At 39.1% G+C, this 19,768-nt stretch overlaps 2 protein-coding genes across 2 annotated transcripts; both read left to right on the top strand.

Moving 5' to 3' along the window:
- The first annotated feature begins 6,714 nt into the window (after positions 1-6,714).
- Positions 6,715-12,386, top strand: LOC149384512 (DEAD-box ATP-dependent RNA helicase 40-like). The gene is made up of 8 exons (XM_089629469.1): positions 6,715-6,842; positions 7,356-8,378; positions 8,475-8,693; positions 9,076-9,144; positions 9,734-10,003; positions 10,105-10,455; positions 10,803-11,080; positions 11,311-12,386. Exons 2-8 carry the CDS (start codon positions 7,368-7,370, stop codon positions 12,188-12,190), a joined length of 3,078 nt encoding a protein of 1,025 aa, XP_089485595.1. The 5' UTR covers positions 6,715-6,842; positions 7,356-7,367; the 3' UTR covers positions 12,191-12,386.
- A 1,646-nt stretch (positions 12,387-14,032) lies between these two features.
- LOC149384511 (uncharacterized) lies at positions 14,033-17,897 on the top strand. Its single transcript, XM_089629470.1, has 12 exons — positions 14,033-14,170; positions 14,318-14,396; positions 14,486-14,573; positions 14,813-14,962; positions 15,087-15,218; positions 15,406-15,538; positions 15,648-15,686; positions 15,760-15,834; positions 16,331-16,390; positions 16,502-16,566; positions 16,840-16,930; positions 17,666-17,897. Exons 1-12 carry the CDS (start codon positions 14,072-14,074, stop codon positions 17,729-17,731), a joined length of 1,077 nt encoding a protein of 358 aa, XP_089485596.1. The 5' UTR covers positions 14,033-14,071; the 3' UTR covers positions 17,732-17,897.
- The last annotated feature ends 1,871 nt before the right edge of the window (positions 17,898-19,768 follow it).

Below are 19,768 nucleotides of genomic sequence, written 5' to 3'. Positions count from 1 at the left end.
AACACCAATTCCACAGCGGTTCCGACGAGAGCAAACAGCAGCATCAACGTTGATTTGGATTTTGTCATTGATGAGTCGCGGAAATTTGTAAGGGGTCGTTGCAGCAGCAGGGACTTGAGGTTGATCCGGCGGGTGTAGCTCGTCTAGTAGTTGAGAAGTCCAATCTATGAGAAAGCGAGGGTCGAGTCGCGGTTGGCCGTTGAGGACCTTGTTGCGATAAGTCCACCGAGACCAAGAGAGGGCAGCGAAGAGACGGAATGACTCCTGGTTGAGGCGGTCGGCAGCAGCAAGAAGGAAGCCAATAATATCGGATGTGCAGCGCGGGTCGATGGCGTGGTCGAGGTCGCAACTTTGCCAGAGTGAAAAAGCATCGGGACATGTCCAAATGGCGTGGACAACTGTTTCTGGAGCAGATCTGCAAAAGGGGCACACACGGTCAGTAGTAATTTTCTTTTTTGAGAGAACATCATTTGTGGGGAGGAATCCATGGCTTAGCTTCCAAAGGAAAATTTTAATTTTGGGGATGAGCTTGAGCCTCCACAACGTTTTCCACCAAGACACTGACGGGTTTGAGCTAGAGGGGCATGATAGGGTTTTGTGGTTGTAGGCAAGTTGGTATCCACTCTTGACTGTGAATTCTCCATCTCGTGTGTAGTGCCAACGGAGCCGATCGATGGCATTGGATTTGGGGCAGGGAATGCTAAGGATGAGACTAGCATCATCGGGCTGGAAAACCGTATTAATGAAGTCGATATCCCACTCGCCATTTCCCCGACGAAGGTCCATTACTCGGGTATCATCGGGGATGTAAGGAGCTTCTATGAGCTTGAAAGAAGGGGCCCGAGGAATCCACTTATCATGAAGAACTCTAATATTTTCCCCATTCCCAACTCGCCATCGTGATCCGGAAAGAATAAGGTCACGGCCCCAAAGAAGGCTGTGCCATAGAAAGGATCCTCGACGGTGGGTTTTGGCTTGGGTGAAGGGCTGTTTGGGGAAGTAGCAAGCTTTGAGAATGCCAAAGGTTAGAGAATTGGGATTTCGAATGAGTCTCCAGGCTTGTTTGGCAAGAAGGGCTTGGTTAAAAGCTTCAAGGTCACGGAAGCCAAGTCCTCCGCTGATTTTGTTCTTACAAAGGAATCGCCATTTGCACCAATGAATTTTCTTTTTTTCCTCAGTAGAACCCCACCAAAATCGAGCAAGAAGGCGGTGTATTTCGGTTAGAAGGCTTTTTGGGAGACGGAAACAACTCATCGCATAGCTTGGTATAGCTTGGACAATCGATTTAATGAGAACTTCCTTGCCGGCTTGAGAGAAAAGGGAAGATTTCCAGCCCCTCAATTTATTCCAAACACGGTCTTTTATGTGGGAGAAAAGGGTTTTTTTTCCTCGTCCAGCGAAGGCGGGGAGGCCGAGGTATTTTTCATGGCAAGGGACAATGCGAACACAAAGAGTGGAGGCTATGGCAATTTGGTGATCAATATTGACTGATTTTCCAAAACAAAGCTCGGATTTGTCGAAGTTTATTTCTTGGCCCGAAATAGCGGAGTATGTGTTTAAGGTGTCTCGGAGAATAATGTATTCACTATTTGTGGCTTTGAAAAAAACGAGACTATCATCGGCAAATAGGAGATGGGAAATTTGTGGGTTTGTGGGGCCGAATGAGAGGCCTTGTATTTGGTTGAGAATTTGGACTTCATGGAGGAGGGACGAGAGGCCTTCGGCGCAAAAAAGAAAGAGAAATGGTGAGAGGGGATCACCTTGTCTTAAACCTCGGGTAGGGGTGATATTGCCATATATGGAACCGTTGAGGACGAAGGAGTAGGTCACCGTTGTGATACAATTCATGATTTTAAGTATCCAACGGTCATCATAGCCTAACTGCCGCATTATAGCTTCGATGAATGACCACTCGACACGATCAAAGGCTTTGGAAAGATCAAGTTTAAGGGCAGCCATATCCCCATTTCCAAACCGACCAAGTCTCATCGTGTGTAAAGCTTCAAATCCGATAATTGCGTTGTCAAAAATTTGTCGGCCTTGGACGAAGGCGGATTGAGTATCGGATATAGTGGAAGGCAAAGTTGGTTTGAGTCGGTTGGCAAGGCAGGAGGATATGGTTTTGTATATCACCGAACAAAGACTAATGGGTCGGAGGTCCTTCATTTGAGTAGGTTTGGCTTTTTTTGGGATGAGGCTAATGAGGGTGTGATTTATTTCCTTGGCCGACCAATCATCATTTAGAACACCTAGGCAGACTCGTGTGAAGAGGTTGCCAAAAGTGTCCCAATGTTTTTGGAAAAAGCTAGCTGGAAAGCCATCGATGCCTGGTGCTTTATGTGGAGACATATTGAAGAGGGCTTTACGGATTTCTTCAGGTTCGAAGGGTTGAAGGAGTATCTCATTAGTTGTTGAGGAGATTTTAGTGGGGATACAATCAAGGATGGCAGTTGTTATGGATTTTGAGGGGTTAGAAGAGCGGTAAATGGTTTGGAAATAATGGGATATTACCTTTGAGGTGGTGTGTGGTTGATCCTGCCAATTTCCATCAGAATCGAAGAGGCCTGAGATCGTGTTCTTTTTTTGGCGTTGTGTGGCCTTTCGGTGGAAGAAGCGAGAGTTACGATCACCGTGTTTGAGCCACGTGGCGCGACTTCTTTGGCGCCAATACCTCTCTTCTTTATCAAGGAGCGTGTTGAGGAGCTTTTCCTCATGACGGAATGTATTGACCGTGTCGGGGCTGAGGTTTGTGCTTGCAGAAGCTAGCTTATCTTTCTGACTCCTTATCGAATTTTGGAGGGCACGAAATTTTTCACGGTTCCATTTTCGAAGGGTAGTTTCGTAGCCCGACAGCACTCTCGTCCACTCCTGTAAGGGGTTTGAAGCCTCATAGAGGAGGTTGCTGTCTCGTATAAGCTGCTCGTAATCAGGATCATCAGCCCATGCGTCTTCGTAGTGAAAGCGACGATGTTGGGACTTTGCGCGTTGGTCTTGGAGTTTCAGCCCATTGCAATGTAGAACAATGGGAGCATGATCTGACGACCAAAAGTTCAGGTGGCTGACCGCGGCATGAGGATATTGAGTCTTCCAAGAGGTGGTTGCAAGGAATCGATCAAGTCGCTCTTGAATCAGATCCTCGCCGGAAGAGCGGAACCAAGTGAATGAATCATGGCTCGGGCCAAGGTCTTGAAGGCTGCAATCATCAATAGCATTGTTGAAATTGTCCATTTGGTATTGGGGTCTTAAGCAGCCGCCTCGTTTTTCATCAGGATGAGAGAGCTCGTTGAAGTCACCGCCGCAGATCCAAGGTCCGTCAAAGAGGTGACAAAGACGGCGAAGAAGAGTCCATGTGTGGTGTCGTTGTGAGGTATCAGGGTGGCCATAGATACCTGAGAAACGGAAGTGGGTACCAGAGGTGTCGGTGATGAAGGCATCAATGTGGTGTCGAGAGTAAGAGGATATAGAGACTTGGATTTTATCTGTCCAAAGGAGGGCAAGACCACCGCTGAGACCGATACGGTCAACAGCGAGGCCATGGGGAAAGTTGATTGCTTGCTTTAGGTACGTGAGTTGGGTTGAGAAAAGTCTTGTTTCTGAGAGAAAAATGAGGTCAGGGGAGAGGGAGGTTGTGTGGGATTGGAGGGTACGAACGGTCCAAGGGTTCCCAATCCCTTGGACGTTCCAGCATAGGATTAACATTGTGACCGGCGACCTTCTTCACTAAGGTTCGCCGATGAATGTTGAGTAGAGGCTGGAGAAGAATCAGTGATCTCAACTGAAACTTCAGCAGTCGTAGGGGTTGCAGGAGAAGTTGAATTGGTATCAAGGGAGTGGTCATCTGTGGCTGGGTCGTTTTCTGGGAGGAATTTGTCACTCGGGGAGTTGGTGAAAAGATTTTTGTGCCTGGCTTGGTGTTTTAGGGAGATGGTTTTCCTTGGGGTGTGTTGTATGCCTTTTTTTGCTATTTTGGTGGTTTTAGTGAGTAAGTCACGTGGGTGGGGGGATTGCTTATTTTTCCTTTTTGGGATGGTTGGTTCAAGGCCAGATGAGAAGGAGAGATTGTCGATGGTGATAGGTTCCAGGTGGTTGGATTGGGAATTATTGGCTGAGAGGAAATGAGGCTGATTAAGAGGGCAAGAGATAAGGGTTGGGCTTGTGTTTGGTGGGTCAGTCATGATTGGGAATTGGGGAAAAATGGGCCCACGAGTGGGTTCATTAACGAGGGTAGTGGAGATAGGGACTTGGGAATTGGAGTCTATGCTGGCTTCATTGGGTTTGGAATTTGGGGCATTAATTGGAGGGTTTGGGTTTTCGATGGAGTGTGGTGCGCCAGGATTGGTGGCGAGCGGCGGTGCTTGGTTTTGGTGATTGGTGGTTTTGGACTGGGTCGGAGGTGCAGCGGCCGCGTTTTGGCTGGTGAGGTGGGTCGGAGTCTGAGCGGGGGAGCGGTCCTTGGCTTCAGATTGATTGTGTGGAGAAGGATTTGCAATCACCTGCGAAGTGGTGTTTTGGGCTTTGGTGTAAGAGCTAGCTTCGAAGCAGTTTTGTGGGGATGGGGAGCTGCGGAGCCATGGGCCAAACAACGGCACAGCCTTCAAATGATCGTCGAGAATGGTGGCAAGCGGCTCTGAACAGTTCCGATTGTCGTGGCCTAATTTTCCGCAGGTGAAGCACATGTAGGGAAGCTTTTCATAGTGAAATTGAATCCAGGTTTTTGTGTTTTGAATGGTGATAAATCTTCCTGGGTATAAGGGTTTTTGGATTGAGATATTGACTTTGAATTTGATGTAATTTTGGAATAAAACTTGCTCCAGATTATCAGTTTTCAGGTGGGCGATATCTCCTGAAAACTGAAAACTTTCTCCGTAGTTGAAGAAAACAACCCTAATTGTAACAGCCAATTATCCCGAATCACTAAAAGATATTGACAAAAATATTACCATTCTCATGACACTACTAAAATTGACCATAATTTTTTTTTTTACACTTCTATTATTAAATGAGTTGGAAAAAGCTACAATACTTTTAGTGAAATTTGTCACGAAATTGGAGAATTTCATGACAAGTTCTCCAAATTCGTAACCAATTGGTTGCAAAATATTCCAATTTTGTGAGCGGCTGGTCATGAATTTGGAAAACAAGTCACGAAATTCTCTAATTTCATGACAGATTTCATTAAAAATATTATAATTTTTTCACAACTCATTAAGTTTGCGATCAACTGGTCATAAAATATTCCAATTTCGTGAACGGCTGGTCATTGAATTCTCCAATTTCATGATCAACTGGTCACAAAATTTTGAATTACGTAAATCAATGATAGTTTTTACCAAAACTCAATGCGTTCACCATAATAATCTCTAAGATAAACTAATTACAGTGGTCCAAAAGCAAATAATAGAAAAACAACATATTGAAAAAAAATGTATACATTGATCATCAAATATATTGTTAATGTTCAAGTGTTACAACATGATATCACATTCAAATATTGTTGGAGGGGGAGACGACGCCGAGGGAGTCAAGGATGGCCCCGAACTTGATCCAGCGTAGATCAAAATGTTGTGAAAGTGTAATTTTTTCTTCTTCAATTGAGTTTTTTTTTAAATTTTTTTTAGATTCTGGTACGACGGCAGACTTGATCCCGCGGAGACGGAAATGTTGTTGGTGTTCTTCTTCTTCTTTTATTTTTTTTATTTTTTATTTTTTTATTTTTAAGGAGCTGATAGAAGAAGAGGGGAAAAAAAGAGAGAAAAAGGAATAAGAATTTTTGCACAAATAATTTAGTAGTAGATGTGTCAAATTTAGGATTTTGGTAAAGTGGCATGGATATAATAATATTTGTATTAATATCCCAATTACTAATCATAATATAAAAAAATACGATTTTTTTAAAAGGATTTAAAAAAGCTCATATTTAAAAAATATTGCACTTTAAAAAATAATATTCTTTTAATTTTCTCAATTATTGTATAGAAAATTCATGTGTTGAGTATTAATTTATACGTTTTTAAAAAGAAGCTATTAAATTATATGTAATTTAACAAATATTATTAAAAATGAAATAAAAATTGAAGGGGTCTCAATTTTGTTTTGAGGGAAATAGGCTGTCAAAAATGATTAATGTAGAACCTTAAATTCAATTTTATTAAATTTAAACCATAAAAAACCTTATATTTTAAGACCAAATTTAAATTATAATTCAACACAAAAAAATTTGAGAAAATTAAATGTAACATAAGTTAAATTATTGTACCGTTTGGCATATGAAAATATCGAATTAAGTATTACTCATGGTAAAGAAGTATTACTCAAAACAGTAGCTCAAGCAATCTCTACCGAGTGTCTCATGTTTTTTTTTTTCAAGAGTAATTGCCCATAATTTTTTTTTTATAGACAATTAACTTGTTTGATTGGTAGATATTATTCTACAGTTGATAGAGTCTGTATTCATCAACGATACATTATCATTTATACACGTATTCTATTTTTCATAAAAAAAAAAAAAAAAAAGAAGTTGTAAAACAGCCTTAATAGAGAATATATTCACCCCTTCTGGTAAAATGCTATTAACTGCAAAAATCCGAAAGTCCAGGGAGGTAAGTGAAAATAGTTACGATAAGGACTAAAATGTTACTACACGTATAATGTAGGCATCAAGCTGCAAAACTACCTTATTGCTGTTCATTTACGTTTTTAGCCCTCATCGCTCTGCTCTCTTTTCATAAGTAGTTTCAGACCGCATTCTATTGTTTTCCCTTTCACCTTCTAGGGCACACTCTCACTCGTCGTTGCTCCTTCACGGCTCTGTCGTTCTGAGAGCAATCGTTCTCAGTGATCAGGTTTCTTTCTCTCTCACAGACACCCTCCGATTGATTCATTACACATCCTACGGTGTTTTCGTATGTTTTACAACAGCAATTCCGGTCCTATTAAAGTTTTTGTGTTAATTTATTTATGATTTATTCGAATTTTCCGATTCTAAATTACAGTGAACTATAATTGTATGTCGAGCTCTTGATTTGGAGTAAATAACCTTCTGTCTTGCGCATAATACCTTCAATCTTGATAAGTGTTATGTTTTCATTTCGATTTTTTTTTTAAGTGGAACAAATCGAATTTAGAAATGTGTTTTGGTCTGAATTTGGGGTTTTGTGTCCTGCTTATCCTTTCTTTTGATAATTATTACATATTTGTCGAATATCTCATCATTTTTTTTTTTTTTGCAATTCGCTGTTCACAATCTAGTGGGATTTAACATAAAGTACAATCATTGAGCTTATTTCCCTGACCTTTGTTGATTTTGTTTAGGGATTAGACTTTTGTTGAATTGGATTTACTCTTAAAATTGGTAGGTCATCTCGAGGATGGAAGCGGCAGAGGCGGCATCGGCTTCCCTTGGGCCGCGATACGCTCCGGAGGACCCGACCCTTCCAAAACCATGGAAGGGTCTAATGGATGGAAGCACGGGCGTGCTATACTACTGGAACCCCGAGACCAATGTGACCCAGTACGAGAAACCCGCCAGTTTGCCTCCGCCAGGTCAGCCTAAGCTGGCCCCGATTCCGCCGCCCCATTCGTACCCCCAAGCCCAAGCCCAAACCCAAGCCCAAGCCCAGCAACAATTGAGCCAACACGGACATCCGATGCAACATCAGCAGAGCCCACAGCTCGGACAGGCTGCGATGCAACCACAGCAACATGCTTTTCAACCGATGCCTCAGCAGCGTCCAGTCCAGCAAGGACCGCCCCAGCAGATGCCGGGCCAGCAAGGACCGCCCCAGTTGATGCCGGGCCAGCAAACGTATCAGAATCAGGGCCCGCAAATGGCACCGGGGCAACAACCATTGATGCATCAGCAGCAGATGAATTACGCGTCTTATCAGCCGGGCATGTTGCCTCAAGCTCAAGGGCAGCAAGGTTCACAGCAGTACTCTCAGCAGCCCTATGCTAGCCAGCAAGACTTCAAGCCTGTTTTCCCGAACAGGGAAGAAGATAGTTACCAGAACAGGAATCAGATGAGGTTTCATCAAGCGGGCCAGAGTCAAAACTTTCCCGCTGCGACTAATTCGGCTCCGGTGCATCCGGGTCAACATCAGCAGCTTAGTGGGTCTTCGAATAATATGCATCAGTTGCAGCCAAACGGTCCCGATTTGGCTCGAAATCCGCGCGTTAGTAGGTTCCAACCTGAGAGGGACGTGCCTGTGATGCACAATCAGCAGCCTAATATGCCTCCTTCTGGGTTAAGGACAGGACTTGAGAATAGTTTTGGGAGAGGTGGAAATGACTTTAAATACAGTACTAGCAACCAGGAGGCGCCAGTTGGGAATCCCCAACAGCCTAAGCTCGATGCTGTCCCTGCAACTAGAAGTCACCAGGTTAGTCTACTCATGTCTAGGTCCAGAGTTACTAATTCTTTTTATTTCGCATGATTTATGTTTCTTTTTGTGACACGTGTGGTGTTTCGTTCTTAGGGCACAAGGTTCAGTGCACCGTATCCAAACGCTGTACCTGGTCATGCTAGTGCGTTGAACAATGGAGCTGGGTATGCCATGCCCAGCGTGCATGGCCACGCACCCGGTGGCCCACCAAACAGCGGAGCTGGGGCTAGGCCTGCGTACTTTGGACCTCCAGAGGTTTCAAACATATCATCCATTGAAAGTTATCGCCAACAACATGAAGTTACTGCCTCGGTTTGTGTCTTATCTCTTGTTATGTTTCTCATACGAATGGAATAACTACGTAAAACAAATAATTTGATTTTCTTTGGAATTCTATTTCCGTTTTTATTTTCCTGTGAAAACTAAAATGAAAAAGGGTGAAAATGAAAGAAGCAGCTCTATAATTACTGTAGCATGGAATCAAGTTTAAAAACGTTTTTTTTTTTCCCTGAAGAGATGTATGCACCTATATTGCTTCTATTATGTGTGGGGCTTGAAATACTGTTTTTCATAGTTATCTCAAGACATATGACAAGTACCGCCAGTGATGCATGTGCTCTCGTTTTCATGATCAAAGACATGCTATTGCTGATAAGCACTGATAGTTTTGATATCTTGTGATTGGGTTCCATAGGGTGACAATGTTCCGGCTCCATTTGTGACGTTCGAGTCCACTGGTTTCCCTCCCGAGATCTTGAGAGAGGTAAGTTTTAGCTGCACAATGTTTTGACTCCCCACATCTTCATATTTTGTAAGTTAGAAGGAATCGAAATTTGATGATGTCCAAATCTTTTTTTTTTTTTTTTTCCTTTCCAAAAACGCTTATGCTCTATACATATGAACTTATGAGTTGTCACTTGTCGCAGGTGCGATATCTGCTCCAGAGGGGGAGCAAATGTCGTACGCTGCACAGATATTGGCACACTTATGCGTGCAACAACTATTCTGATTTTTTGGAGGCTGCAAAATGAACTGTTGGAGCCTTTCTTGTGCATCCTCTAGTCTTCCATATCACACCTGATGTGACTGGGATATCTTGCTTAATCGCTCCACGTCTAATCTTTATTGCCCTCTTTTGTTGCCTCTCAAGTTGCTTATGTAAGCAACCATACATCCATGGGCTTTTTGTTTTTGGTCTTTTTGTTTGTTTGTCTGTCTTGTTTTGTTTTAGTTAAACTTCTCATTCTTAGCATATGTTACTAGAAGCCTTGTTTTGCGAGTTACGTTTTGGTCCAACCCATGTCTTGATTCTTGTGACCTGTCATCCTGATGCTGATTATTTTTCGTTCCAGATGTTCAACGCTGGCTTCTCGTCTCCGACCCCAATACAGGCACAAACGTGGCCGATCGCTCTTCAGAGTAGAGACATAGTGGCGATTGCTAAAACTGGTTCTGGAAAAACGTTGGGATATCTGATCCCTGCATTCATTCATCTTCAACAGCGACGCAACAATTCTCAGAAAGGCCCAACAGTATTGGTTTTGGCTCCTACCCGGGAGCTTGCTACACAAATACAAGACGAAGTCATCAAATTCGGACGATCGTCTAGAGTCTCTTGCACGGTGTGTCCGTGTTTGCGTATCTAATATTCACGGCGTGTCCATGTCTTTTGGTAGTATTTATGTCACCTGTACTGACTTGTCGTTTACATTTTATTATACAGTGCCTGTATGGTGGAGCTCCTAAAGGTGCTCAGTTGAAGGAATTGGATCGGGGAGCGGATATAGTAGTTGCGACTCCCGGGCGACTTAATGACATACTAGAAATGAAGAGGATTGATTTCTGGCAAGTTTCACTTCTTGTTCTTGATGAAGCTGATCGAATGCTTGACATGGGTTTTGAGCCGCAAATTCGTAAAATCGTGAATGAGATTCCTCCGCGCAGACAGACTCTGATGTTCACGGCAACGTGGCCCAAAGAAGTAAGGAAAATAGCTGGTGACCTTCTTGTTAGTCCTGTCCAGGTGAACATTGGCAACGTTGATGAGCTTTCAGCTAACAAGGCTATCACACAGGTGATTTTTTTTTTTCTTGTTAAATCTAGTTTTGTCTATTTCGCAAGAAAGAATCATTGATTTTTTTTTTTTTTTTTTTTTTTTTTTTGTAATGGTGCACATTTTTTGGTGGGAGTATTGTTTCTTGCCATTTTTGCTCTCAACAGTTCCCCACCATAATGATGTTACGATAAAATGAAATTTTGTGTAAAAGCTTTTCCTTTTGTTTGATCTCATTCGGTAATGGCCTAGTGCTCTTTAGGCTTGTGTCGAAGTTTAATCCCATAAACATTATTATTTTGTAAAACTTCGTTTCTAAAAAAAAAAAAGATGTAATGACAAATTTCATTTCCCTTAAAATGGTGCAGTATGTTGAAGTTGTCCCACCGATGGAAAAGCAACGACGTTTAGAACAGATTCTTAGATCCCAGGAACGTGGCTCTAAGATCATAATATTTTGTTCCACAAAAAGGTTATGCGATCAGCTCACACGCAGCATCGGACGGAACTTTGGCGCTGCTGCAATTCACGGAGACAAATCTCAAGGTGAGCGAGACTGGGTTTTGAACCAATTTCGAAGTGGGAAAACTCCTGTCTTAGTCGCCACCGACGTGGCTGCTCGTGGGCTCGACATCAAGGATATAAGGTTAGATCATCTCCAATGGAAGATGATGTTATATTCCAATTTATTTGTTACAAGTTACAACCTTTCGAAAAGTGGGATCTACAGTGAATATAGTAGTGTTTTTTTTTTTTTTTTCTTTTCCCAAGTCACAAATGTTATATTTGGTATAACGCTATCTTTGATCTCAAATTTAGGATTTGGAATTTCAAGCAAAAATATTAGCGTTACATCAAAGTTTGTTTATGTGTTAGGGTGGTGATCAACTACGACTTTCCCAACGGTATCGAAGACTACGTACACCGAATTGGAAGAACCGGCCGGGCCGGCGCGACCGGATTGTCCTACACTTTTTTCTCCGAGCAGGATTGGAAATACGCACCCGATCTGATAAAACTCCTGGAAGGAGCCAATCAACGCGTACCCCAAGATATTCGCGAGATCGCTATGCGCGGCGGGCCCGGGTTCGGCAAAGACCGCCGCTTCGACTCCGGCGGTGGCCGCGGCGGCTTCGGAGGCCGCGGCGGAAACTTTGGCGGCAGAGGCTTCGGCGGCCGGGGAGATTTCTTCGACGGAGGCAACAGAGGGCACGGGTTCGGCGGGCCCGATCCCGGCCGCGGCGGGTTCGGTAGAAACGACCACCGTGTGGTTCACGATCGGTACAACAGCAACAATATGGATCACGGAAGAGGGCAAATGGATCACGGAAGAGGGTTCGGACGTGGTGGTCGGGGACGGTTCGACAGTAACCGAAGAGACGGTGGTGGTAGAGGGAGGGACCGGAGTTACAGCCGTAGCCCCGAGCGAGTTCGCACCTGGGGTTACAATAGTAAAAGCCAGAGTCGGAGCCGGAGCCGGAGCCGGAGTTGGAGCCGGAGCCGTAGCCGGAGCCGGGACCGGAGTTATAGCCGGAGCCCGAGACGTCGTAGTCGCAGCCGTAGCTACGAAAGGCGTGGCGGCGGTCCGCCGAAGCAAATCTCCGAGCCGAAGGACACTGTTGCGGTTGAAACTCCGGATATTGATTCCCGTCCTTGTCAAACTACGGAGCTTGTTGGCCCCGAGCCGGAAGTCGAGAACGCCAAGTCGGAGATTCTCGAGGCCGAGCGCGACCCGGTAGCAGAAGAAGAACGTTGAAGGTGCAATGTGGTCTATTTACTTATTTTTATTTTTAATGGCTATTGTTGTAAGATTTGAAAATTTTGTTTTTTTTTTTTTTTGCATTGGATTACAATTTACTCGGTTTACAGGCTCTAGCCTTTTTGATGCCATGTCTATCATAATTAATTTTTTGCGGAACTTCGAAAGAGATAAATAAACTCTCTTTCTTTTATTTGTTATGTGGTCGATTTGTCTGTCATTTGCATGAATTAGTGTATCATGGAACCCAAAAAGTAGAAGAGAATATTTTGACTCTTGAAGAAATATGATTTACGTTTCCTTGTGGCGTCCAAGCAGCCCGCCGGAGCAATTTTATTTTTGTGTTCTAATAATAATATATTATCACTAATGTGTTCTATTTCGTCAATCTTGGTAACCTTAATTAAGATTGTCGTTTATAGCTATACAGATTTAAGTGTCAATTGATTAAATCATCAATAGTTGAAACGTCAAGATGTGAAGATGTAGCAAAGTAATCACGCTCTGTGTTTGGTTTTTGTCACGGTGCTTCAAAATATGGGTGCGAACTGAAGGATTTATATATGATTTCCCAAAAGAACTATTGCGCATGCGACTTGCTTGAATTTGTGTGTTTTTTTTTTTTTTTTTAGAAACTTTGTCAAGAATTTTAATGCAAGGATTTTAAATGGGCTATGTGCCTAACTCTCTTATAAAATATTTAAATTTTTATATATATATATATATATATATATATATATATATATATATATATATATATAATCAGTAATTTAAGCAATCATATTAAAAAATGTGTATACATTAGGTAAAAAGTTGTAACTACAAAAAATTAAGATCAAATTTATTGTTAAAAACTTAAACATTAAAAAAGATATATGTATTAGTGAATCAATCTATATTTGGATCATCACTATTCAATGATGATGGAAATATGGAGAAATGCAGCTCCATATGCATTACAATCATAGTGGGAGATGGTTTTACCATCTCATGATAATTAACTTGTCAAAGCCAAACATTTTGAAATAATTCTACTCCATAATAGACCATATGTGGCAAATGTGATTTTGATCCATTCAATTGCAGTAAAGATGATTAGCAAATATTTATTATTATTAATATGCACTCTCTATTATTTTATCTATTTGTATTCTTCTTTATGTCTTATTCTAAACAAAGACTCCACAATGTAATCCTAAATGCTCCAACCACTCTTTTTCTTTCTCTCTCGATCTTTTTTTATGCAAGGACCTAAATTCTTGTTAATTCATATAATTCGGTTTATTTATGTTTATTCGTATTAATTTTGATTTATTGGTGGGAGAATTGACGACTACGTGTCTCCGATCAGAGAATTGACGATTCGAGACGGATCGGCGATTAAGATCGATGGTGAAGATCTCGTAATATTTTTAGAGATTTTTTTAATCTACTAATGGAAGAGTTATTTATTAAAAAAAAATTCATTTCATTTATTTATTTTTGTTAACTAATTTATATTTGGTAACCTTTCATTTTAAACGAAGGATATTTTTACTGATTAAGCGAATTAATATAGTTTATTGGCTATTTCGCAAAATAAACTAAACATTAACTATTTTGACAATTTTATGTTTTTGATTGGTTAGTCTACGCAAACTTTAATGCACATTTTAAACCCAGCCATGATTAAAAAAAAAAAAGTCATATTTGCTAAGTTCACTTGTCAAAGTCATTTTAGACAAATTCCTCTTTAATAATCACTAGAGAGAAATAAAAAATGAAATTAGAGTGCACGTGGTAGGCACGTGAGTGGGACAAAGAAGAGCACAGCATTGTTTATCCTTGTTCTTCATAGCAGCCGAGCAGTGAGTGTGTGCGAGTGAAAGAGAAGTGGAAATGTCTGCTCTTCAAATTTCTCCGCTTAATATAATCTTCACACCCACGGCCACCACCACCAACGCCACCGCATTTTTCCCGTTCACCAATTACACTTCCGTAAGCTTTCAATACTATGTATCTATAGTCTTATTTGTTTATTCAAAGAACTGAAAATAAGCTCTTTGATTTTATGGGTACTTTTCTCTTTCTAGAACACTGAAAACGTATTCCTTTTTCTGTCTGTTGATGAATAATCAAATTCAGCAATCAAGTGGGATTTCGCTCAGAAATCGTTTGAGACTGTTGGGTTGTGCTCGTGCTTCTGTCTCAAAAACCGAGCAAGGTCTCTCTCTCTCTCTCTCTCTATATATATATATATATATATATATATATATATATATATGTTCGAGTTTTGAGTCTTGGGGTTTGCAGATGCTTCTGATCATGAACTTCGATTGGTGCTTGAACTTGCCACAGACTCTGAGTTATTTGAGCTCGAAGATATCCTTTTTGGGCCAAGGTACTACATTCCTATCAATCCTCATTTCTGTCCTTTTTATTTTCTTTCGGAATAATTGAATAAATATTCACTTTAAAAATGGGTTTGCTAAATTGAGTGGGAAATACAATGTGGGTCTGGATGGTTTATACATGGTTCGTAATTTTTAATTTGAATTTCTACATGTTTGTGACATGAGTGACTAGATTTTTTTTTTTTTTTTCCTTCTAATCCGTGAGTTGTATCGTGACCCCGAACAGCTACTTCAGCCCTTTGATAAAATCCATCCCAAATAAAATCGATGTGGATTATGCGATGATCGACAAAGATCTCGAAGAGAGAGAGAACTTCATAGCCTCTCTCGAGTCTCGATTCTTATTCCTCGCAGCCGATGCTCGTTCGACCCTAAGGTTAGCATCAAGTGTTTATACTTTATTGTATGGAAATTTTAGGTCAAAGTCGATGGATATTGATTTGGAACGACTGAAAGTAATTAACGAGAAGCTTTAGTTGAATATGTGATGTTTTTGGTAGGGGTTGGAGGCCAACATATCGGAACGTTTTACTCGGAGTGAGAAAGGAGTTGAAGATTCATTGCTCAAACAAATTATCAACTGAGGACCTTGAAGCCGAGATTTTTCTTCATCTCCTACACAACTATTCCAGGCATGTTTTCGATTTGTCTGTATTTGTTTTTGATGTCCGGTCGCCTAGTCTTGAGTCCCGAGTTGAAGTTAGAGGTTTGCTGAGCTTTGTTTGTGGTCAAAGCTTTGTTTTTTTTTCTAGTTTGTGTGAGAGCCGTAAAATATTTTCTTGCTGATAAGTTGGAATCGTGAAACGTGGTCTGGTATAGTGAAGAATTCGAAGATGTGACAGTCCCAACAACAGTCACCGAAGGTGGTTTAGAAAGTGGACTAAGTGAATGGAAGCCTTGGAAAGTTCAGGCTCTTTCTTCTTTAAAAGAGTTTCGGTCAATGGTTTTGAAGGTACTACCAGTATTGTATGTTTCATTTTGTGGGCCAAACACTTAAAAAAAGATTTGCAGTTATTAGTTTCTCATTATTTTTTTTTTTTAATTTGTTTCTGTTGTTCAAGGGTGGCGGTATAGTTACTTTCGCAAAAATTTACCAATTGGTAAGAGAATTGTCATTTTGGTTTCTTCTATTTTTATTTTTTTTTGTTTGATTTAGTTCTTTGTTTGTGGAAGTTATCAAGCAGATTATCTGGGAAGGTATTCCTAGAAGGTGCCAATTACCAGATAAGAAAGGAACTTCTTAAGAAGGTATGAATTTCACATCTCATGAGAGAAACCTAAATTAACAAATATGCTTTTCTTTTCTATGACTTGTTTTTTCAATGATTATATCCTTTTTATATTTTTTTATTTTACACTCTCACTTTCTTACCGAGTTTTCACGGTGCACCTCTTCATTGATCAAACGCAGAGAAGATATTCAATACCAAATATCTTTCGCGAACCCTTCGGCTTCCAGTTCTGATTTTCCATAGCATACACTCGTTTATTTTTCTTTAATAATAATAATAATAATAATAAAAAACACTTTGTTCGAAGTGGGCAAGATTATTTGTTTCTTATTTAATTAGGTCTTGTTGATATGCCTGCATTCAGTTGTGAAGTTAATCGCTACTTTAACCTCAGTGCAAAGTTTGTTTCTATTTATGAAAAATGCACAACCTCAAACGTGTTTCTACGGTGACTTGGATCTGAAGAAATCAATTATATGCTTCCGAAAATATCATATTTTATTAATCCTCAGGGCGGACAATTGGCTGCAGTTAATTTAGAGTCTAGAGCCGCCTTGCTCGCTGCAAGACAGGTGATTAGTTCTCTGTTCATATATATATATATATATATATATATATATATATATATATTATATAAATGTGTGTGGAAGGAATAAGTTCTGATAGTCGGAAACTGTTTTCAGGGTCTCACCGGTGCTGCATCGAGATACCTTGGTTTCAGAAGCATGATGTCTTTACTTGGTCCAATGTATAAATTCTTCTTTGACTCAAATTTAACAATCTCAAATAAAATATCATTTTAGCAAACTTTATTCAACCTGTTAGTTTCTGTTTTCCAGCGTTGCGAAATTGTCGTGAAATACGAGAGGGACTTTTTTTCAGCATTTATTTTTAGACCCTTGTTTTTTAATCTTTTAGTTGCGTCGTATGGGTTTTTTATGTTCTCATTTCATCTTTTCGAAATTTTGGCATGTTGGCTTGAATAAAAAAAATATGTATAATTACGTATTTTGATTTGCAGGCTATGGGGAACTTTTCTCGCCGATGTCGTCATTCAAATGCTTGGGACTGATTACGCTAGAATCTTACGCGCAATTTACGCTTTTGCCCAGGTATCAACGCCCTTTCGTTTCACTCTTAATCACTTACGGGATTTATGGACGAGCCTCCATTCTTTGGTCGTACCAAATTTGGAGGCTCATCGTTCAAACCACTCGCTTATAAACAACAAAAAATTAGCCAAATAAGCCACCGAAAGTCTAAGAATTGCTAGATAGCCAACTTTTTGTAATTTTTTTGTAAATAACCACCTCAACTTATTTACGGCACTCAAAAAGACAAAAATACCCAAAAAAATTCTTGCCTATTTCGGGGTTTTTTTTTTTGTCTTTTTTAGACCGTAAATAAGTTGAGGTGGCTATTTACATAAAATTAATAGAAGGTTGGCTATTATACAAAACGTTATAAGTCAAATGGCTATACAGCTAAAATACCCTATAAACAAAGGTATAGGCTTTTTAGCGTAAATAGTCGCTCAACTATTATCTGTCTGTCATCTCGGTCAATTAAGTAATTTTATGACTAAAATGGTGCTCAAACCATTGATTTGTAGTATTTTAATAGTTTTTCGTAGATATACTACTTAAAAAAAATATATTTAAATCCAAACCCTATAGAACTTAAAACAATTTTACGAATTCAGATAACTTGTTCAAAATTTAAAATGTTTAATTAAATACAATCTTATTCAAACAATCCAAAGTAGTTTTAAATTTATCTAGTGTTTTATCGTTGGATTGTAATTTAATGCAATTGTTTTTTTTCTTTTCTTTTCTTATTTAATTTAGATTCGAATCACTCGAACGTACAAACTACCATCTGCGTCATCGTCTGAAGACGAATGGTGCGCTTAAGCGTTTGTAGTAATTCTGCTTCTTTGCTTAACATTCTAACATTAGATTGTTGCTTTAAAATTGCTTCCTTAGATAAAGTATGTACAATTTGGAGATGCACATTTGATGTTTGTATATATTAACTTTTACATATATTATATACATATATTCTACTTCAGTCACTGCATTTCCACTCGAGATTCTTCTTTTTTTAGAAGTTGGTTACGATTCAGTACTGAAAGTCTGGCCCGGAAAAAAAAATGATTAATTGAAAAGAAAAAGAGAAATTGCCCAATTTGTCACTAATTTCGTAACATTTTCTCACTTTCCACTAAAAGACTAATTTGGTCCAAAATGCCACCATCTATGTCAACAATGTTGACAACTATTTTTGTCTTTCACTATTAGATGTCAACATTTTTGACATATCGGTGATATTTTGGGCCAAATTAATCTTTTGGTAGAAAGTAGAAAAATGTTATGAAATTAGTGATAAATGGGACAATTTTTCAAAGAAAAATGAATGTGGCATGGGTTTTCTTTTAGACTTGATCAACCACAACCAGTGTATGGTTATTTTTGTTAATGGAAATAATGCTCAAATTATGGTAGAAGCATATGAGTGTGTGTGTTCTAAGTTATAAAAGTTGATTCAGAAATAAAGTAAAATAATTAAATGCGAACTTAGATTCATAATCAGATTTGTAAATCAGAGCAAGAAAAAAATGGGCTCACTAGACCTGCCAGGTTGATTATAATCATTATACCACGTTGGCGAAGCTGATGGTGATTTTTTCAATTTATTTTTTTCTTTATGTAATTGCCACAACATATGGAAGACGACATTCATAGTTAATATCAACAGAAAAAAAGGCCATCCAATACACTGAGTAATAATGTTTATTTTTGTTTTATGTATTTGTTTTTTGCAACAAGACAAGTATATAGGACAAATGAATTTTCGATAGTACATGCGCTGCCAAACTGTATATAAATGGCTCTAATATTGGTAGATAGGTGAATAAATACGTTCATATATCCATATATATATACAATATATGTATAGTTACATACATAAATGTCGACTGATATTTGACAAAATCAAGGAATTCAAAACTAGTAGTACAGCTCTGACCGTGCTTGTGTTGAGGATTGTGTTTCTTGTGGAGTTGTTAGTTGGTTCAGTTGCGGTGTTATTAACCAACAGCCACAAGATTAGTGACGTTATATTAACCTCTCATATTCAAGGATGTGTATTACTAAAATTCATACTCGTCACTTGTATTTAAATTGCTTGTATTTGTGTGCAGGGACGACGAAGCTAGAAATTTAGTTGAGGGTGTTAAAATAATGTTTTTGGATTATGTGCAAAAAAAAAAAATCTATGGTATTTAAAAATAGGGTTAAAAACTGGTTAAAGAGACTAAATAAGCTATACATTTTTTTTTTAAATTATTTTATTTAGGTGAATTTTAGGAAATATTGCAAAAAAAATTGAAAAAAACTTCAGGGGCCCCACCTCACTACAAGTAGCTTCATGCTTGTGTGTGTGTGTGTGTGTTGTTGTTGTTGTTTTATTTTTCTGTTTTTTATATGTTTATTTGTTTATTTATTTCTATTTTTAATGAAGAGTAGGATGATAGCATTTAGGCGCATTTCAATTAATATGGTGTCAATAAAGATTATGCCATTTTATTCCAATCGGTATTGCTAAGTTAATATATATATATATATATATATATATATATATATATTTATAATACAGAGTTGCTTTTAGTTAGGTGCCCCAAAGTCATGTCATATTAAAAATTAATCAGAATTCGACATATAATACGATAGTTTTTTTTTTTTTGGAATCAAACAGTTGAATATACAAGAGTTAGATGAACTGCGCCACATCAAATTTTTAAGAGTCTTTACAACATAGTCAATATTTCTTCTATATTTGACAGTATTTTTAATTCATCTTGATTTTAGCCCATCTTAAAATCGGCAGTTTTAATAAATTAATTCGGCCATTTTTATAGGAGTAGAGATAATACCGAAACTTAAAAAATT

The sequence above is a fragment of the Urtica dioica genome, chromosome 10 (assembly GCF_054948205.1).
Source record: "Urtica dioica subsp. dioica isolate 48M chromosome 10, U.dioica_male_clone48M_v1_H2, whole genome shotgun sequence".
In the NCBI taxonomy this organism is placed as follows: Eukaryota; Viridiplantae; Streptophyta; class Magnoliopsida; order Rosales; family Urticaceae; genus Urtica; species Urtica dioica.
The sequence above is the reverse complement of the archived record's forward strand: the minus strand, read 5'-3'. Positions and strand labels throughout refer to the sequence as shown.